Genomic DNA, 23,058 nt, shown 5'->3' with positions numbered 1-23,058 from the left:
CTAATCACTACCACCCACCGCCAACTGTTGGGCTACTCTTATTAACTAACAGTGGGATTTACATTATAACATTATTACGCTTTCATGGCTGAAAGGGCGAGTATGTTTGGTGTGACGGGGATTCGATCCCGCGAGCCTCAGATCACGACTTGAGCGCCCTTACCGCCTGGCCACACCAGGCCTGTTAATTTCGTTAGGAAGAAGACTCCAAAACCGAATTATTTGTTTTCAACTGCCCTCTGGTGGGTCAGCGGTAGATTTGAGAGCTTGCAAGACTAAAATTCGAGTTCTGTCATATCTGTCAGAGATAGTTCTCTGTTTGTAGTCTTTCGGTCCGTAATATTTATTCTGTTTTTGGTTTCTGTATATTAAATACCCAAGAAACACTCATGTATAGTACTCCATTATATAAAGTTCAATAACCGTTTTAAAGAAATGAAACGTAAGACAGGCAAGAGTCAAACCTGTATTCATCCTTAAGGACTTATTTCCAACAGTATTCTTCACGCGCGTATAAAAGAGAAATAAACTTTTTTTTTTCCATCCCTTAGACATCAACAGAATTTCTGTTCAAATAGAACTCAAGAAACATCAAAAGAACTCGTATTTCGATACTTCTTTCAAATAAATTTTACTGTTGTATTTTAAAAGAACTGAAATTTCGTATGCAAGCTACAAGGATGGAGCTGAATGACACGACAATAAGAAATTTCCACAAGAATTCTCAGTTGGCTCTGAAAAGTTTTTTTTTTTTATTATTTGTCTTTTGTTTAGAATTAAACACAAAGCTATACAATGAGTTATTTGTGCTCTGCTTACCACGAGTATCAAAATCCAGTTTTTAGTTGTGTGAATCCTCACACATACCACTGTTTCACTAGGATGCTATTTGTCTATTTAAGTGGTTGCTTTATGTGTCTCCCCCTATTCTGTTTATATTCATGTATAACAACCGGTTGAATAGAGAGTGTAAATTCTGATAGAGTGTCAAAAGCTCTTTACACTTGGTGAATTCTTCCTCCTTGATTTTGGGTTACGTGTGACTTAGTGGTTAGCGTGCCAAGCGTTTTCCTGTTACCATAAAATATAAAATACCGTGTTCCACACTACGAGATCGTGACGACTAATACTGTCCACTAGCCGTCTTTCCGCTTAAAAGTAGTGGCGGATGAAGCAGATTGCATTGGCATAGTTTTGCGAAAATGTCTAGTACAACCAACAAAATCGGAAAATTCGAAGTCTGACAGCACCACGCGCCGATCACCAGAAAGATGACTGCCTCCAATCTTGTCGAGGTGAGGATCCAGAACGCAGTTGAAGTCGCCACCGAGGACGATATTGGCCTGTGTTATCAAGGAACTGTCCAAGCCTGAGAAGAAGGGATCCGCCGCCTCAAGCCCAACTGGAGCATAGATATTAACAAGCCGAATGTTACGGCCTCCAGCAACAACATCAACGCACACTACCCGCCCCTTAGCATCACTATGTGACGAGAGGATGATACCATTTTAACGCGAGTGAAAAAGGATCCCCACACCATGCGCACGTGTCGTGCCAGACGACCAGAAGGCACGGACAGGATAGCGGGAAGAAAACGAAAAGTGGTCTCTCCGAGAGGCAAAATGGGTCTTCTGCAGAAAGACAGCATCAACAGCAAAGCGGTTGAAGAGGGAAACTGCGTATAATTGTTTGGCAATGCTACGCATCCCCTGGATGTTAAAGAGTGATGCAGGAGAAACCCATCAACCAGTTTGGAAGGGGGAAATTAGTGACGCTGCTGCTTTGACTGAACTAACTGGGGTGGGGGGCAAGTGGCCTCGAGGCCACCCGACCCCACCTCCACCCCCGCTTCGCGGTTGCGGCTGCTGGGATCCGACCACCGTCGCTGTACAACAGGTAAATCCAGACTTAAATCTGGAAGTGTCACGGGGCGGGTCCCTGCTCCTCTCATTATCTTCCCCCAGCCCCTTAGAGACTTGGAAGACTAGGGAAGTACATTAGACAGACGAACGAGCCAGGTGACGGCAGCTCGTCCAACCTCGGGGGTGGGGTCTAAAACTGCGTCGGGGGAAGGGGCCAGAAGACCCTTCAGGGACCCCAACCATACTTGGACCAGCAGGATGGGCCTGAGTCTCCTCAGAGGCCCCTCCACCCGAACGGCTCTCGGAGCGTACCCCACTTCCCAAGGGGAGGAAGCCCCCTCAACTTGGGGGGGAACCCTCTATTCAGATTAAAGGCTATGCTGGAGCAGGCGCCACCTCAGAGGTCCTACCCTCAGCAGTTGTTTTTTGGAGTAAGACGGTGGAAGTCCTCTCCTACCCCCCTTCTTAACGCTCGGCTGCCCCGCAGCCACCGCGGCATATGTTGCCACCCTCTTCGGGCTACGCGAGTACGTGTGGATACCTTCACATACATTACACTTGATATTATAGTCTTTGTCTGAGTGTTCATATGCCAGACATTTCCCGACAATACGTCCTTGACGGCGTCGTGGGACAGTCCGAATGGGGCCGACCGGAGAGTCATCTACTTAAAGTTTTGCCCGGCCGGCTCCATAGGCACTAGCTGGTCCTAAAAGGGAAAGTCTCCTTTGTCCAGCAGGGTACGGGCGTGTGTGGCCGACGCCAGCGTCGCCACATATCGCCCATTTCCAAAGTGTTGGAGACACTCAGACTACCCCCTAAGTCGGTGTTCAAGGCGTCTATAACTGCTGAGGGTAGCAAGGCCGCGGGCACCACAAAGCGGACTGACCGCGGCCGAACAGAGTGTGGTCGGATTGCCGTAACCATACCGACTTTCAGTAGAGGTACGCGTGCACACACATCACGGCTAAGTTAACACAACACTCGAACAAAATTCAATGATGAATATGGACTAAACAACACACGGTTAGAGACTGGCACTGATGAATACGGATTAACACTACTAGACGACGGCACTCTTCAAGTTAACATTTCTACCCCCAACATGATAGAGGCACTAATTAACACGAGATCAGTAAAGTGATAGTTTATTATAACTGTCGTGCTTTTATATGCAGCTTAAGGTGTACATCCGCAAGAAGTAGTGCCAAGTTCTTATATGACATTATTTTGAACTAAACATTTTTAAATGAATTACTCTGATTTTATTTTCTTTGTATTTATTTAATACATTTTTGTATTTATTACAGAATAATTTTATCAGAATTTTTTAAAAGCCACTAGCTATTATTTTTCGTATTAGTATATCAACATTATTAATAAAATATTGTAATTTATTACAAATTTTACAATATCTGAATAACTGCGAAGTTATAATGTTTATAATAGATGGGTGTGGCACATTACTATGTAAGGAGGGTAACCTATAAATTGGAAAATCTAAAATCTTTTTTTTTTTTTTTTATCAAAAATATTTATATTAACATCCTTTTTTATATATTACTTTAAATTCTAAACCTAAATAATGTGCATCTGTATCAGAAATTGAACTATTTTAAATTTCTAATTCTTTTGGATGAATGATGTCAATAACATTATATATTTCATAATTATTTATGCTCATTAAATCATCAATATATCCAAGTTAAAGTAAAGATATTTGAATTTACTTAGTTTCATGTAATATTTTGTCTTTTATAATATCTAAATTACTGGTAATATGTTTATGAAAAGTATCAACAAACAAACTATTGTCACATTCAGAAGGTAAATTATTAACATAATCTACATTTAAATTAGCTAAAAACGTTTATGATTATATATTAATGGACCAAGTGGAGCTTTATATTTGTAATTGACAGTTAGTCTTAAGCCTGCAGGCAGTGAAGGGTGATATAGATGAGGGGCGTTGTGGGTTTGAGCACCCACTTCTCGCTCTTCTAATTTGCTTATGTGAGACTAGCGAATTAGAGGTTAAGACTGATAGACGGTGTATCCCCACCGCAATATAGGTCCTACTTCTTCGGTCACCTCCAAGATGTACGATACATTTTATAGTCCAACGTTATAGCTTGTAGCCTAGGATCCCTTTTTTTTTAAAAATAAAAAAACGTGCAGCGTATTAAAAAAAAATCATGTTAATGTGTTTCGGTTTATGGCTTGAATATTTTATGGTTATAATATAATTTAACTAAATAATTTTAAAATTAGTGTAATTTTTAGTCGCGGCGTATCGGGCTCATAGAAGAGCTCCGAGTTTTTCAAGTACAAACGTTTAGCTTATAGCTCTGTTATCTCTTGACCGTTTTCAGATACAGTTATAATTAAACCCTTTAGATTGATATATTTGGTCACATCCAAGATGGCATAGATTATTGTACTCTAGCTTTAAGGTAGGATGGAAGAGTTTCTGATGAGTAATAAAATCGAATCGGGTATACTCGTTCCCCACGCTATTGCACAAAAGTATAGCTAATAAAAAGGGAAACAAGAGGTCTGGTAGATTAATTTACTCTGATTTTACCAAAAGGAATTTCAAGAGCCGCGGCTATTGAGGATCCTCCATTTCTCTTACTTTTACCACAAACTTGTACGTAATTAAATATAATTTTCTAACTAGTAACAACACTTCAGATCGTCCCTCAAAGAGTAGGCTCAGAGCGAGCACGAGACAAAGATAGGAAGACAAACGAAGCGGAATTTTGCTTCGAATAACAATTTTCTTAAATATGTATTAACTTTCCAAGGTATTTATGTACGAGTATGAAACGTACCAGTTTCTAACAAAAATTGATGTTTTTTTCATTATAAATTATTTTTTTAAAATTTTCTACTAAATTCAACAGATTAAACAAATTCAGGCTGTGCTAACTTCTTACCATCATTGTACCACGCTTATTAAAACGGAAGACGATTTTAATTTTAATTTACATAAATAAGAATTTTTAATGAACACTCAGACATTATTATATCTCTACTCGTTTTTCCTCAGTTCGTTATTTCATATTTAGTAAACTTCAAGTGCATCTGATTAGATAATCTACTTCTCGTCTCACGTGCAGTTAAGCATGAACAAATTTTCAACGCTGGTGTCTTACGAACACCTGTTCTTATTCACACAAACATACACACTTGCGCGTGAAGCTACACATAGTACTTTAAACCTAACTAGGACAAAATGTTTAGAAAACAAAGTTTGCCACAATTAGCAGTTTACGTGGTGAAGTAAATCTAATTTTGTAAATAACGAGACGCTAATTATTACTTAGTGTTTATTCTAAGCCCTGAGAAGGATTATTTTCTGGATCTTGAAAGTCTGGTGTGTTATCCACGCAATATAATATAGCGTTAAAAAGTTACTAAGGAATAATGGGCCTTAGGCTGCTAATCACGGCGACCAAAACAACAACAACCAATTCACCATAACCTTACTTCAAAGTTTGTCTTAAAATTCATATCCGAGTAAAAAAAAATAGAAAAAAAGTATCAAATAGTAACATGAACTAATGTGTTTGAAAATCAGTTACGGAAACAGATTATTAAACCCCGAAAGTGTGTGTACACACACACACACAGGACGTATTTTACAGGGTACTTCGTAGGTATTCCTACGAGCAACGACGGAATGAACACTTGAATAAATGACATCACCTCACGTCCACATCAGACAGGTGAAACTGACATCACAAGAACGACAGCTTGAACAACATCGTACCCAGCCCAGCACAGGAAAATTAGTCTGAAATTTGGCTGTTATGAGGCGCCACGTGTATTTTTACATATACAACCACTTTGGACCACACGCTTCTGTGATAGTAACGAAATCAGTGTGATTTCTTCAACTGGTGGAAGGTGAGAGAAAAAAGTGTTGTTATAATCCGTATGTTCATACTATAGCCATATCAGCACCAGCAAAACAATGACCCGCCTCGACGAGGTATTCACGCCTTTACAAAAATGCTTGGTTATAAAGCTCTACTAAATATAGTCGCACTGGATAAATTGATATACCTATTGCAGGAAATTGATAATAATAGCGGGGTTAATGTTTCAAATATGTGGAATTTTACCATCGCTGGCGTGTTGTAATAACCAACATACACACACGTACCTTTATTAGAAGCCGAAGAAAACAGGTTTATTATATAAGTGTTTTATTTAAATTATGACTTCCTTTGACAATACTTTGAAAATAATGCTTTTATGTACATTGTACATTTTCGTCAGTATTTTATCTCATTGTTCTGGGGTTAAAAATGATAAAACAGCGATTTAGTGTTTACACTACGTGTTACGATTTTTTTTATTTTAGTTTAGACGTTAGAACATGTACAAAATTTGACAATAAAATTCAAATTAATCCATGCCAGTTTTATGACCAACGTCAGTTGTGTATATGAAAATTTTTTTAGTTAGTGAATCAGACGTGAAACTTAAAAAAATTGTTTTCTATTTTTTTTTTTAATTTTGTGCAAAGCTATCTGCGGTAGCCGTCCCTACTTTAGCAGTGACAGGCTAGAGGGAAGGCAAATGGCCAATATCACCCACCGCCAAGATCTAGGCTACCTCTTTACTAACAAATAGTGAGATTGACTGTCACATTGTAACGCACCACACATCTGAAAGGGCGAGCATGTTCGGTGACGGGGATCCGAACCTACAACTTTCAGATTACGAGTTGAGCGCCCTAGCCATCAGGCAAAAATAATAAAGAGCAATGAATAATTTAAAAGTTACAAATAGTAGTTCTGATAAAACTCTGGAGTCGTTGTTGTGTATTGTTTGTGAGGTTCAGTTTTAATAATGTTGATTTTTTGGAATTGTACAACAACGAAAAGTAACTTGTTTTTTTAAGATTAGTTGAGTTTTCTTTCTTTTCAGTTACAAAAACCAGTAATTCATACGACACAACGCTGTTTGTCGTCGTTACGTATATATTGGCGGTGGGTGGTGATGACTAGTTGACTTCCTTCCAATATTTTACCTTGCTAAATTAGGGATGGCTAGCGCAGATAACCCTCGTGTATGTTTGGGGGAAATTCAAAAACAGACAGAACTTTTCGCTTAATTTCAAACGATTCGGACAAGAGGTTAGGAAAAAAAAAAAAACGTTTGGTAGGTCGGGTTTCGCAAAGAATACATTTGAGAGCTTCCGCCCTTAAGAGGTACCTACACAAAGTACGCGCGATGCGTTACAGCATTTATGGATGGGAAAAATAAAGAATTCCTGTCGCATTCTTTGGCTTTCACATCACTCCCCAGGGTTAGAAACATTACTCGCATCTAGAGAACAAAAGATAGAAACGTATATCCGGCATGAAACTGTTCCTTTTGAACATCTGTCAGGATAGGATTACAAATCACTGAGGCTAGACAGAATTTGACAAAGAAAGACTCCAGCGTCTCAGTTTTATCATCTAGTTATTAGCCGGAATAACGAACCACGAATTCTAGTCTTTCTGGTGTCAAATAGTTCCAATTTTCGACGTTTGATTACCCGTTGATAGACTCAGCAGTTAGATATGACAGACTATTTACAAACGAGTGGACTAAAAAAGAAAAAAGAATGAAATACCAGCAGACAGAGGTTTTGTACAGACACGTGCGTTGAAAGAGTACACGCTGTTGACCTAATACGTCGCGACGCGTAAATAATTATGTATGTATAAGCACATTTTATGGAGCTTAACAAAGCAAGGTTGCGAAATGAGTTTTGATCTTAAAGTCTCTTGGCCAGTAATTTTGATTACGTGAAATGATTATCTCTCTCGTAAATATAGACACGAAGAATGTTTTCTTTTGCTGATTACAGAAAACAGTATATACGTTAACTTTTGTAGTGCGAGTGATATGACTAGGTTAGATAATGTGTGTATAAATATCTAACCATATACTTGTTTTTAATTACAATAGTTTCCCAGTAGTCCTAATATCTGTAAGAGATTTGTTCTAGATCGCTGTTACTGTTTGTTCCTTTTGAATTTCGCGCAAAGCTACACGAGTGTTATCTGCGATAGCTGTCCCTAATTTAGTAGGGTAAGTCTAAAGGTAAGTCACCTAGTATTCACCATCCATCGCCAACTCTTAGGCTACTCTTTCCAAGGAATAAAGGGATTGATTGTTACATTATAAACACCCCCACGGCTGAAAGGACGAACTTGTTTCGTGTGATGGGAATTCGAACCTACGACCCTCAAGTTGTCAGTGAAACGCCCTAACCACTTGGCCAACACCTTTATACCTATATTAATAAATATAGTCAAAACATTTAAGCACGCCCTCTACATTCCTACACTCAGTTACACAACTCCCTTCAAACATGTGGTCAGCTATCGGTCAGTTACCTCTGCTTTCTTTGTGAATATGGCGATGACCGAAGAATGTCGAAACGTTGTTCGCTCCTCTACATAAAAAAAAAAAAAAATTCAAACCATACCAACCGTTTTTACATGTATATTTTTCTCTACAAGTGGGTTTCTCGTCATCACTGAAATTCAGTACTTGATAGTTAAATACTAAAATATAAAAGATAAAGAGACAAGTTCAGTACTTGATAGATAACTAGTCGGATATAGGAGGTGAATAAACAAGTTCAATATTTGACAGCTAAAGAGTAGGATATAGAATGTAAATTGACAAGTTAATTAGTTGATAAATATATACTAAAGTGTAGGTTGTAATTAGAGAAGTTTAGTACTTGATAAAACATATTAGTGTCTAGGGGTATATAAACAAGTTAGCACTTGATAAATACTAGGATGTAGACAGTAGACAGACAAGTATAGTACTCGATAGATAAATACTACGATGTAGTTGGTAAATAGAGATGTTCAGTATTTGATAGGTAAATACTACAATGTAGGTTTAAATAGACAAGTTTATTATTTGCTAAATAAATACTACAGTCTAGATGGTAAACGGACAAGTTCAGTACTTTATAAAAAAAATACTATCACAGAGGTGGTAAACATACAAGCTCATTACTTTATACATAAATATTACGATATAAGTTGTAAATAGACAAGTTCAGTACCTGCTAAATAAGTAAATGGATGTAGGAGGTAAAGAGACAAGTTCAGTATTCGATAAATAAATAGTGGGATCTAGGAGATAAATAAACAAGTTCAGTATTTGATAAAAACATACTAGGATGTAGATGGTAAATAGACAAGTTCAGTACTTTATAGACAAATACTAGTATCTAGGTGGTGTATGAACAAATTCAGTACTTGATAAATAAATATTAAGATGTATGTGCACCGTAGATAGATAATTTCAATACTTGAGATATATATATACTAAGACAGTGGTTCCAAACCAGGTGTGCGAGATAGCATTTGTTTTGGCTACCTTCACCTTTATTCTTAAATAAATAATTACTGTGAGGGGTGTGAGAACATATTAACATTTTTTTTAGAGGTGCGGGGCATAAAAAGGTTGGGAACCACTGTACTAATAACATGAAGGTGATATACAGAGAAATTCAGTCAAGTGGATAAGATCTAGATGTTGGTTGTAAGTTAAAATCACCAAGGAAACCAAAAGTTTATAAGTCGTAAGCTCCAAGATAGCTTCAAATATGGGGTGCGAGTCTAAAGTGTTCAGAGCTATTTGCATATTATATGCATATTAGAAGAACCCAAGTGTAGACGGGAAAATGGAAGTAACAAGGTGAAGGTGAAAAAATATCTGAATAAACAAAAAGTTAGGTGCAGCTATAAGGATTTAGCAACACAAAATTTATATTGTTTGTTGATATATTTATTTTAATATGAGGGCTTGTTTTCTACTTATCCTACTTTCCCCTTAAAATTGAAACTATTTCATTTAAAGATCCAGTTTGAAATAAATGAATGATATATACAAAATTAGAGACCTATTTAGAGAGTCACACATTCTTTCGTATATTGAGAAGATGGCCAATCGTTATTATGTTTTCGAGTTCCACAAATCTTAAATTTGCAATTCATGTGAAGGTGTTTCTAGTGTCAGCAGTTCTTAAGTATTGCCTGGTCTGTATTACAACAGTTTTTCAGCAAAACAATAGAAATAAAAGAAATATCTCTAAACCTTACGATACAAGAAAGGACGATATAATAACAGGGTAGAGTTTCTGTGGTTTACTAGTATTTAATTTTTTTTGGCAATGTTGCTCTAGTATGAAATTGATACTAGTTATGCCATCAATAGAATGAATCTGTCATCATGTCTCCTTTGGAACACTTGGATAATTCATTTCAAAGCTTTATTAACCATTATGTTGAAGAAAAAGGTTTTTGAACCTCTTTAAAAAGTTTTGTTTGTTGTTAAATACAAAGCTACATAATAAGCTGTTCAAGCTTTGCCAATCGTGGTATTTAACGTTACAAGCCTTGAGACTTACTGCTGAGCCACTGGAGAGTCTTTAAATACTTTGTTGAATGTGTGTTGCAAAGCCACATCGGGTTATATGCTGTGCCCACCAAGGGAAATCGAATTCTTGATTTTAACGTTGTAAATCCGAAGACTTACTACTGTTCCACCAGGGGACTATTAAATACAAGTAAAACAGGGCATTCGAGAATCCGATGTTTGCAATTTCACGTTTGTTTTGAAATATGGTTCAGACTTCCGCTTGTAAACGTTTATGAAATATTTTGAAACTTCGAACATATTCGTTACCGAGTTGATGTTTATTTCTGCGTACACTATTAGACTGGAGGATGGATATTGTCTCCTTATTACTTTTGTGGATATTTTAATTTTTGTACTTCTATCTGCACTGTTATTTGTTTTGAATATTTTGTTCGTCTGTTTTTTAAATTTCGTGCAAAGCTAGCCATCTCTAATTTAGCAATCTAAAACTAGACGGAAGGTAGCTAGCTAGTTATCACCACCCACCGTTAACTCGCTGACGAATAGTGGGGTTGACCGTAAAATTATAACCGCTTGGTCATGACGGATCTGTTTTGAATAGTAAATTGTTTTAAATAACTTTGTTCATTTCCTGGTGTACTTGGAAGTCTAATCATAATGGATAATTTCCTTTGGACCAAAAACTAATATGTTTCTTGTGGTACTTAACTTTCATATTTTTTTAGACTGCTGTAAGTTTTATCACTTTTGACCGTCAAAAGCTACTTCAATTTCAACTTCTGACAAAGCTTAAGCTAAACGTACATTCTATCATACTCGAAACATTGCTAACGCCTTGAGGAACATCGGAAACCTGTCGGTTAAGTTTGAAATATCCGTATATAGCTTGTTGTTCAAATAAAAGATGGAAATACAGCACGCTAATTTTGAACGTGTGCTGTAAATCCGACCACGTTATTTAAAATTCTTGAGCCCTAAGAGATTTTCACATATATTTAGAATGAATAATAGATTTTTACAGCGAGCTTTACCAGTCGAACATAAGAAAAAGGACGCTCGTTAGCAGAATGAAAGGCCTGAAAACCAAACGAACTAGATGGTAGCAGCAGGAATCCTAGATAGTAGTGATAATGTATGAGGAGAGAAAGGAAGTTAAACGTTATTTCAACACGTAGTTACTTGTTTAGTAATTGAAGCTCAGTAGAATTATACAAACATGTTTTCACTCCCACAGCAGGGCAGCGACAGTAAGTTTGCAGAATTAAAACAAAATCCGGAGTTGGATTCCCCGTGATGGACACTGCAGATAGGATAATGAGGTTTTGCTCTAAGTTTGTTTGTTTATAATTAAGCACAAAGATACACAATGGGCTATCTGTGCTCTACCCACCATGGGTATCGAAACTTGGTTTCTAGAGATGCAAGTCGTCCACAGACATTTCGCTGAGCCATTGGCGGCTTTGCTCTGAAAGAACCAAAACAAACATGTTACCAAAGCTAAGTATTTCTAAAGAAAAGTACCTATTATACTGCTTTCTAGTGCTATAATTGAATTCCTAATGAATTTATACCACTCCACTATCTCCTCGTGCTATCTTGAACGTTACATTCTATCTACTTTCGTATCAAAACAAAAACAAAAAAAAACACCTGCACTATCTCGGCCGTTTGAGGACATGTTTAGTAGACCTCTCAGAACCATGAAACAAACATCTCTTTCACACGCTCCGTGTCTGTTGCCGCTTCATCTCCAAACATGAGAGTTCAGGACGATAAAGTTTTATACGTCATCACGTTATTTACATTTCACACCTGGTCGGTTGTATCCCTGCGCCACTCGTTCGATACAAACCTTCAATTCATCATATTTGAAAATTTACAAATAAAGTAATTTTGTACGAAATTCAAGATTAAATTGACTAGAATCTGCTACAACTAATACTTTTATAAGAAAGAACAGAAGAGTTTAGATCAGTTTTTAATTGGAGGTCTTAACAATAGCCTCTCTCCTATCAGTGTTTCAAGGGCAAATCAGAAGGGTTATAATGATACAAACCTGTTTTCAACACTCATGGTGGGCACAGCACAGGTAGCCCATTGTGTAGCTTTGAGCTTAACAACCAACCAACAAAACCTAACACGAAAATCATGCTTTAAAAGCTTTTGAAATTCCTAAATTTGCACTTCAACGTGTACTTAAACTGTGGAGGTTTTATTGCTTAAACATTAGGCAGCAAGAATATCATAGGTAGTATCATCAATTGATGATGGCGACCGTTTAATAGTTATTAGAAAGTAAGCTTAGTGTCTATAAAAAATGTACTAGACAATACATACCTTATATAGCTGAGATTACAAAATACAGGTTTTGAACTTCGCAAAGATAAACTGACGCCTATGTGAGGGAAGGCCCTTTTGGATAATTTGGAGGAAGATTAATAATGAGATAAGATTTATTATAAAAGAAATGTATGGGAAACATTTGAAAAACTAGAACATTTACCTCTCGACACTATACCAATAAAATGACGCAAGATTAAAGACACTCGTACTGCTGATAAGACAAGCGGTAAGACTTGAGTACTGTCATCTAGTACCAAAGTTCGATCCCTTGGTGGGACCACATACGCATTAAAATTCATAAGCTACCACTTTACTAACTCTCCTGCCATTCTCACAACACAGATCCCCCCCTTCTCTGTTATTTCTACGTTTTCCCTCTCTTTCAAGCCTCTTCAGTATTGCTTAGTCTAAAGCATTCTCTTCCATACAACCCTCTTGAAGGTTCCTGGCCCTCTTACAACACAAGTACAAACGTGCGTCCTAAAGGTACATTAAAGAAGGCATAAATGATAACCAATCAAAAGGCATCACACATTAACAGCCATATGAGAAATTGATTCGTGCAGATATTTCATCATATTTGGACCCCAGAATCTGCGACTTTAATTTCCGATATATCTCTCCTGCTGAAGGCCATATACTTAGTCTTCCTACATTGCAAGGAAAAACTTTCAAAACAATCTAGGACTAGCGCATAAAAATGCGCGCAACGCCACACTACGATCCTTGTTAAAAGTCGCCTGAAAGTTAGTACGTAACACAAGTAGTTATCTAACTTGGTTTTTAACCCTACTCTAACACTCCACATATTGAGTAAAATAAACTAGTCAAGTGGATTCTGTCAGCATATTGAACAAATAATATTATAGATAAATCAGGAGAAGGTATACTACGATACCTACACGTTATTACTGTTTACTTGTTTAGCTTTCTGCATTGAGCCTATCAACAGAAATCAAACCAGAGATTTTAAAGTTATAATGACAGATATACTACTGAACGAATATTAATAAATAAGTTATCCTGATGCAAATATTATAATTAAATTCAATTAGATGCTAGCGGTGTATACCACGTTGAAGAATTTCAGACGATGTCTATGTTAAACCTATGTCTACAATTACCCAGTGTTCACCTTGATCAGACATCAGGACACACGTAAGAGTGTTCGCGTTTTTCTTATAGCAAAGCCACATATGGCTATCTGCTCAGCCCACCGAGGGGAATCGAACCCCTGATTTTAGCGTTGTAAATCCAGAGACATACCGCTGTACTAGCGGGTGGCTAACACGTAAGAAAAATAAGCATCTATAAACTAGGTAGTATGATTTTCTCTCTCTTATAGTAATGACATTCTAGATGTTTCATGAGTTTTCGAGATCAGTTCGAGCTAAAAGACAGACAATGTCCTGATGCGCCAGGAGTACGAACAAATTTCAAATCTCTCAGAAATTTTATATTAAAATAAAGTAAACAAGTACAAGTATTTTTAAAAAAAATTGTTGACTTTGCTTCAATCGAACCATAAAAAGTAATTTTAAAGCTGAGAGAAAATATTCTCAAGTAATAAAAACCCTTTTTTATTCTTTATTTGACAAGTTATTAGGTAATCGTTTCGTAGGAGGATACTGTGCATTCCATGCGAATAAGAATCAGTATTAAAATTAATTAACTATGATCTAAAATAAAATAATACAGGGCAGATTGTGAGTGGACACATGCTTGTTGCTATTTATTTTGATATTATAAGGCTTATCTATAGTTGTCTCTACACTAACAGATTTGGTTAGTACAGAAAGGATAGAAATCCGTTTCTATTACACTCGGGCATCCTAGCAGCGAAACTATATCTCAAACTGATTTACAGATGATTAATTTAAAATCTACAGAGTGGCGATTGCTAAGAGTAAAAATAAACTGGAAATTAATTCATAAAAGTTTATTAGAATACATGGATTTGTAACTATGTATGTTTGTTTCATCTCATTGGACTGATGAGCTCTGGTATTGAGCAATACGCGTCATTGGCATTAGATATAGCGGACATATTGTGGTTGAAATACTATTTTACAGTCTTCTTTTGAAAAAATAAACAAAAATCCTAAAATACTAAGTAAAGAATATAATGTGTAAAAAATACAAGCAGTATAATCCTAAGTGTCTTATGGTCAATATTTGTTTATATCCAATAAAAACTCAATTTCAACCTATGTTTTCTTGATTAAGTGTTTCATTTCACGGGCAGTCCTGCAGGTTTCTATTAGATTATATAGTTAATTGTCGACAAAATTATTGGTTGTATGTTAAACAAAGCACAGTTAAACGGCTCAGTTTTTTTTTTTTTTATTTTATGTCATTAGCGTATACGTAAATTATTTCACAGACAAAAATAACTTTAGCCAGTATTTGTTTGTTTGTTTTGAAAAAGCTACGCTAGAACTATCTGCGCTCCCCATCCATAATTTAGCAACATAAGACGAGATGGAAGGCATCTACTCATTACTACCCACCGCCAACTCTTTTGCTACTCTTTTACCAACGAATAATTGGTTTGACTGTCATATTATGACGCCCCCACGGCACAAAGGGCGAGCACGTTTGGTGTGACGGGGATTCGAACCTGCGACCCTAAAATTACGAGTTGAGAGCCTTAACTAACTGGCCGGGCCCTCAGGCCAGTACAACTAACTGGCCCTCAGGCCACGTTTATTGGACGAAATTTACTCTAAGCACAAATATTACGGAAAAAAAAAAGCCAGAAAGTTTGTTTGTACAGCAAAGTCACCTTGGGTTTATGTGCAGTGTTCACCGCGGGAAATCGTCTCCTTCCTCCCGAATTTTAGCATTTTAAATTGCTAAATTTACCGTTGTCCTACCGAGAGGACAAGTTTGTTTGCAACTATTTATCTATATAGTTGGTTTGTTTTTAGCATTTCGCGCAAAGCTACTCGAGGGCTATCTGCGCTAGCCGTCTCTAATTTCGAATCTTGCGAATCGAGTTCGAAACCCCCCAATACCACATTACGCGCACTTTAAGCTCCGAGTGCATTATAAGGGTAGCAGTGAATCCCTTGGGAGGGGTGGTGCAGCTCGCTGGTTGCCTCTTCTTGGTAACAGGCTTTTCCATAAATACAAATTACATTTTTACGTTTAATGTTCGTGACGAAATACTTCTGAATATAGTACATCAGAGAATTGTAAGTAGGTGTAAAAAACGCAGATGAAGTGTTTTGCACAATATTTCCAAACGGGAGAAGCCATGAGAATTAGCGTTTTTAAGAACAATTTAAATGTGGGGAGATTAACTTCAGTTGAAAATTATGCTAGAAAGGTTTATTTTAAAACTCCTTACCATAATGCTTTGGATTAGATCTGTATTGACATCATAAAAAATTGATAGACCCTTTAAACTAAACGATAACTCTTATTTTCCTTACGTATCCTTACTGTTTCACGTACGCTCACAGACATAGATCCAAAAATTCGGTTTTGTCATCTAAGGTGGACAAAAGACGAATAGCACTGTGTAGTTTTTTAGGCTTAATAACAAATGAACAAATTCTTCTGTTTGTTAATTCTGAAGTTTTATCACCTGAAATCTGAGCTAAGTTTTAGAAATTAATTAATGTGATACTTGCAAGATTATTTATCAGCGGTCAGTTAGCACTCTTATTTAAAATCTTGCTGCGATTATTGATATTAATAACTGCGAAGATGTTCCACGAAGTAGGCGTAGCTACAGTACTACTTGGTTGAAAGGTTCTAAGAAATATGCCTAGTACAATACTATAGCAGTAATACCTGGCTCCAATGTTATAGCAGTACTGGTTGGTTCAAAGATTCCAAGAAAAAAGGCCTAGTTACAATATTTACAGCAGTAATACTTGGCTGTACTTTTACTTATTCTTTAAAACTATTATACCAAGTTGCCGTTACAATTATCATAACTTTTATTGTTACCTTACGTAAAATCTAAAATCTTTTTTTTTTTTCATTATAGCAATGCTTTACAACTTGTGTTACATATGCCAGTTCTTATTAAAGACTTAACTAATGCTAGGCTTACGACATGTGGACTTGCAAACCTCGGCGTCTGCTGTTAAAATTATATTGTATTATTCGAAAATTCTGTATCCAGAGAAATACTGTTGCAATAAAGGTACTAATTTGACAAATGTTTTGAGGGTCTCTGCTAGCAGTTTTATAATAGCTTCGACTGAAGAACCAAAGGCATTTAAGGAACCATTTTATTTCAGAATAATGCGCAAGTTTTATTTATTTTCTTTCATTAAACATCTGTTTAGTTTACAACTTCGTACGCCCTTCCATGATAAACATTAAAAAAAAAAAAAGCCAGACAGAAATTGTAGCAATTAACTGAAGAAAACATTAATAAAGCGTCGAGATTCGATCCTTGTAAACGTCGCTAGGACAACTCCATCATGCATATGTAAAGGTGATATATACAATGTGTTTAGTCGTCATCACGGCTTGTGGTATTTTTAACCTTGACTAGAGGCATGGTGCAACTGGCACGTGTCCAAACATGACAGCTCTACATTTCTGGCCGATCAAAAAGCTATGGCGTTAAGCAAGAAAGGGTGCGGACATGATAAGCAAAAAGACCAGAAGCTCCAAGGACCACTAGATGGACACATTCCTTACAACCAGTATAGTTCTGTCCTCTTTTTCTGTTTGTCATCTCGGTAAGCATATCTATGTTGTGACGCATCAAGGTCTAGGCATTACTCCAGGGGACTGTCCGCTAATTGCAATGCCATTCTGGTGATGAATTAATGCGCGCAGAAGATCATTTGGAGGCATCATTAAAATATTCTATCTTTCCTAAAATTTGTTTCGAAATATATATTTTAAAAAGACATTACAATTTCTTTCTCAATGATTTATTTTAGTTAAACCTATATTCTTATAAAGCATCAAGTTTAATGTCAGGAATCTGGGTCAGTGTTTTTTCTTTAGGTCGAAGGTCATCCCAGCTTGATATACTACACTAGCGATGATTCCATACAGAAAAAGAGTTTACGACATGTAATATTATAAAAACACGGTAAAACACTTACATGTGTTTGGGTATCCATGATTTGGAATTGGCAATGGCATTCTTTGTTGTTGTTGCTTTTATTATACTTATTATGAGACATTGGTTTTTGATCCATTATATTTTTAACACTACATTCTTTATCTACCACCTTAGGGATTTTCATATATTAGAAGAATGTATCATAATATTACCGGACCACACTTACCATAAACGTTTCTAATTCTTGAAAATATCCGACGGATTGAATACAGAAAGAATGCAGTGGTAAACCATATAAAAAGCCTAAAATCAATGTCTTATGACAGGTTTAATGAATTGTACTCATGTTTAATCAACATGGATTACCATAACAATGGTATTTTGTTATCGCAAAAATGGTTCCTTAAAGCTCTTTTGTTAAATTATTACCATGAAAACGTGTAGGAATATTTGGGATAACTACTGATGTAGGGGTTTGTTGACAAGAACAGTTGATATTTTAATGAACAGGATAAGAGAAAAAACCACTGAAGTAGGGGATTTTTCACAGAAACAGTTGGTATATAAATTAACAGGATTAGGGGCAATCACTGAAATGGAGGTTCCAACAACAACAAAAAAAAGTTTTAAAAGAACCTGTTGTAAGTTCATGTTTACGCGTTTTGTTGTTTTCGTTTTAAATTATGACGTAATCAACGGTTCTTGTTTAAGGTGTTGTTATATTTCACGTCAAATCTTATTAGTCGTTCATTATATCTAAAACTCAAGATAAGCAAGGTTATCTGTGTGTCATGTGCGTGGCACCAGGTACAACGAACTCACCCGTGTGAGAATTATATCACAGCATATAAAACATAAATCGTACACATGACCTTATTCATCTTATGAAACCACCTCTTTCTGTTATTTGTTCAAAAACGTTTTTAAATATCTTAATGGTTTCTCAAACGAGTCCCACAACTCGAACACTTTCGAATAGTGAGTTCGAGTTTTCGGTCTCGTTTGAAAAACCATTATCACTTTTGTATGTGATTCTGTGCACCAACTTTTTGATCAAAATGTAAAATATTTTAATCTATGCTTGGATGTTGTATTACATTGTGGCTTCATTGAAAAAGTAAGTCTTTAAGCGAAGGTTATACGTTTTGCTTTGTTACTTAACTATGAAAAGAGGTGCTGCCACCTGCTTTACTTTGTTTTTGTTTATATAACTATTATTTTCTAGAACTGGAATGATTATACTACAAGGTGTTCAGAAAGTCACTGTGCAGTTTTGTAATCATATTTTATTCAGTCTATTTCAAGTCAGCAACTGATAGCAGTGTTTAGAAACAAAATAAGAAGGATCTAGGCCTCTTGATGTCAACGAGAGTCACTTTGAACATTGTTTATAATTGTCATTCATATTTACCTCCTGTATTCTATACTGAAACATGTCTGTTAATAAATATACAAGGGCACAGTGACTTTCCGAACACCCTGTATTTTTCTAACGTATGAGGACTTTATTTCAGCACAAGAGAAGAACTAGATGCGAAATTTTCCGTTTGAAGAAAATAAAGAATTTTTTTAAACAACCTTTCCATTAAGACTAAAAAATAAAAATCGCACGCACGCTGTCTGTGGCTAACAGCACCCGTGAAAAGGCCGGGGGAGAGCTGTGTTAAATGACACCGCCCAACCCCCCGGGCTTCTGGCTTCGGCAGTATAGAAACTCAGTCTTGCTTTAGTTATGAGAAACTATATTTTTGTTCTCTAACGTACACGTCTAAAACATACCTCTGTAGAAATCCACACCATACCCTAGATACAGTTACGAGTATAGTGAGAATACAGGGATACTAACGTTAAATAAATTTTTCGATTTGGAAACTAGCCAGTTTGTTTGATTCATGTGATAGCACCAGTTAGAAGACGGTTTCTCAAGCACATTGGAAGGCATTATAGAACCACAATTACCAATTGTTTTTAGACAAGAAGATCCGTGAACTCATGAATTTTAATAAATTCATTTCATAAGACGCTATTATGGACTAGGAACGCAGATGGTTGTTCGTGCTGAGAATAAATATAGTGATTTAATGAATTTTTGTAACCTTAAGACTAACATCGAAAAAAAAAGTCTTTCATCAAATTTCTTTTTTAAATAATCATACATGCTTAGATTACAGCATTTCAGCTATAAATTTGAATGGTAATCATTTACAATGGAGAACTCTATATTCACACTAAAGTATGCGTGTTCAAACTGAAGATGAATGAAGAAAATATTGTGCTCATACTTTCCTCACATTAACGGTTGATGTTAAAAAACAGGTCATGACAGCACTTGTACGTTTTAAGAGATAATGTAATACAAATTACATCCTGAATGTTTGAGAGCTTAAGACAAGTTACGACACGTTTTGATTTGAAATTGATTCCATTAACGATTATTACACACATCATACTATACGCTTGCCAGTAGTCGCTACATATTTTTCATTGGTTATTACCTAAATTCTGCTTTACACAAAGCCTCATCCAAGTAACTACCATACACCCTTCATGCAGTTTTAAACCGTACATATTAACACTTCCCATATTTTAATTTTTGGTTGCACGTGCCACGTGAGAAATGATTTCATACTGTCTTTTCAGTAGTGAAATACATTTATAGTACAAATTCGTAGTTTGTTAACAAAACCCAAACCATACTAGGTTTTTATAGTTACACGATAAAAACAGCGTAAAACCTCAGCCAAAGTGAACGATACGAATAAATAAATAAAAGCATGTGGTCCTAAAATAGTTCTCACACTGGCCAAGATTTTGAAACGCAACCGAAAACTGTTATAATGGAGTTAGGTTGAATGAAGCACTGATGTAACACAAAACTAAAATCTTAGTCAAACAAGTAATTAGTAAGTAAATTAAATAACGGTTAGTTAAACAATAAAGATGACTTACGGAGGTTATCTGCAGTCAACATTTTGGACATCATGGTTAAGATTAATGTCCAGAACACGAGCCATACTTCAAGCCCAAACGTCTGTTTGACTTCTAGTCGTGTGCTCCTTACCATACTCATCTTGACCCGCTGTTTATTTCGACAAGTTAAAATTACGGAGAAACGAGTGAATTTCGATTCAGTATCGTGTTTCTGTTTTCAAATCTCGTAAATTTATGTAAATGTTTTGAGTACCTTTCTTGTAACTGTACATACCGCGATCATAATACCCGTTCTTCGGTTTCGTGGCACGCACGCTTCCCCTTGCCAACATCCCATGCCGTGCCTCGCTCACAAGCTATTCTCTACCATTACCACCGAACATAAGTTGCTCTCCAACTCGAGGAAACTGAATACGCGCAAGAGTTATTTTCTACACTTTCCGTACGAAGGCGCTGTAGGTAGTTCCGAGGCTCTTGAAGCTATCATATATCTTTTTAGATATGAATGTTTTGTCAGGAGGTCGGTTGTCATGGGCTTCAGTTACGACGTAAAACATGTTTGCCTGTTTGGTTTTTAATTTTGCGCAAAGATACACGAAGGCCGTTGCTAATTTAACAGTGCAAGACCAGAGGGGAGGTAGCTAGTCGTCACCACCCACCGCAAACTCTTGAGCTACTCTTTTATCAACGAATAGTGAGATTGAAAGTATCTTATAACACCCTCACGGCTGAAAGGGAGAACAGGTTTCGTGTGACAGGGATTCGAGCACGCGACCCTCAGTTTACGAGGCAATTATGACAATAATAAAACGAAGAAAAAATCAAAGTGTGGTAATATTGTGTCCAAATGGACTAAAACAGATTCTAAGGCGATGGGGAGGCATAAACGGAAAGGTAAATTGTCCTGAAGAAGAAAAGTATGGGAACATGAAACAATGGCGGAAAGGGTCTCCAAGTCAAAATGAAAGTTAAAACAATGGCGGAAAGGGTCTCCAAGTCAAAATGAAAGATAAAGTAGAGAAAAAAAATATTCTAGGCAGCTCAGTTTTGGTTGGTTTATCTCTGTCGAAGTATATTTCAGAGTTCATATAGCGTAAAACCTATATCAAGGTTTTCTTTGTATTTCATTTTCACCTTTCTCTAGTGGTTATCGTCTTCAGTCCTTCCAGGTCATTTTTCGCCTCTGTACGTTTCTTTTAGAAAAATTCGTGTTTCTAATCCTAGATGTTAAAATTTCCCGAGGAATTTTGCGCTTTAAGACCAGATTAGTAAGGCCATACACCAACGTCCCTAATTTTGAACTTCTGACCAGAAGTAAGGTAACCAATCAGCAACGTCCCTACCATCTATGCTATGGGATTGACTGCCACTTTTATGACTCGCTCACTGCTTAAAACGCAGTACTGCACGGATTCGAACCCGAATCGCCAATTACGAAGTTTAGAGCTCTGCCAACCCGCGGTTATTTTTTTTTAAGGGAGTGATGTACGATTCGTTTCTGTGTATAGCGTGTATAGAAGTATGTGTGCGTCTGCGTACTAACAACGCTAAAAACCGGGACTTGACACTCGTGATGAACAGAGCACAGAGATAATTGTGTAACTTTGTGATTAACTTAAAAACAAACAAATATGCAAGTGCTACAACGACAATTTGACAGGGAACAACTTGTAAGTTTAACAACAAACAAGATACTATTCAGTCTTTACTCAGTCGAAGTGTGTTATCCCAGATATTAGCGTTGAAAACGTTTTTTTAATAACTGCCTTTATACGTTATTATACGGCATAGACATTTGTTATCTGAATTTTTCATTTCAAGCACTGTATCGAACTGCCTAGGGGTAGTAGGATGACAGTAACAGAACATACGAACGATGTACCTTGACTAGAACGTGATTTCACAGCATCACGTTTCTCTGGTCAGTGTGATGCATAACGGTATGGTGACCATCCCAGTCACGCCATGTCAAGAAATGGGACCGCTGTCCGTTCAGTATACCCCTACACGTCACGGTTCTACTAAAGTTCTTGATTTTGCTATTAAATTGCAAGTAGATATCGTCAGGTTCCTAAAATGTTAAATTTGTGTTCATTTTGCGACCTTACAAACATCGTCTGTACATAATTTTTAAATGTCGTTTATTTGGTTCTAAGTACAAAGCTATAAATGGGATATTTTTTAGCGACATAAAACTTCAGTTTACAGATAAGCCAATAGCTGGTTTTACCTACATATTAGCTTAATTGTCTTATTATTCGTTATTGTAACATCTTATAAACAATCAAGAATAAACTACTACTCAACTGAATAATTTGTTGTAAATTTTTCACTGTTGAAATTTCTAATTGAGCTGCGTGGAGTTCTTTTTAGTATTTTATCTAAAATACATTTAGTTAAGACATAAGGATATGTACAAAAACCGCTAGGCGAATCGCTGTCTTCTCTTTTAAACTGCTGAAAAGA

The 23,058-nt window shown here is 36.5% G+C and overlaps 2 protein-coding genes across 5 annotated transcripts in view; one reads left to right on the top strand and one right to left on the bottom strand.

Moving 5' to 3' along the window:
• The window catches only part of LOC143257640 (protein eva-1-like), a 75,945-nt gene extending 54,932 nt beyond the window's left edge, over window positions 1–21,013 (bottom strand). Inside the window, exon 1 of one of the 3 annotated variants that reach the window (XM_076516680.1) lies at window positions 20,611–21,013. In XM_076516680.1, the coding sequence (XP_076372795.1) occupies window positions 20,611–20,731 (121 nt within the window). In that variant the 5' untranslated portion in view covers window positions 20,732–21,013. The remainder of the gene's footprint in view (window positions 1–20,610) is intronic. The other 2 variants (XM_076516676.1, XM_076516677.1) reach the window with 2 other exon arrangements.
• LOC143257641 (uncharacterized) overlaps window positions 17,187–23,058 on the top strand; it is a 72,357-nt gene continuing 66,485 nt past the window's right edge. For both annotated transcript variants that reach the window (XM_076516682.1, XM_076516681.1), the window contains exon 1: window positions 17,187–17,326. In XM_076516682.1, coding sequence (XP_076372797.1) covers window positions 17,202–17,326 — 125 coding nt within the window. In that variant the 5' untranslated portion in view covers window positions 17,187–17,201. The remainder of the gene's footprint in view (window positions 17,327–23,058) is intronic.

The sequence above is a fragment of the Tachypleus tridentatus genome, chromosome 7 (assembly GCF_004210375.1).
Source record: "Tachypleus tridentatus isolate NWPU-2018 chromosome 7, ASM421037v1, whole genome shotgun sequence".
Lineage (NCBI taxonomy): Eukaryota > Metazoa > Arthropoda > Merostomata > Xiphosura > Limulidae > Tachypleus > Tachypleus tridentatus.
This window is presented reverse-complemented; position numbering and strand designations above follow the sequence as displayed.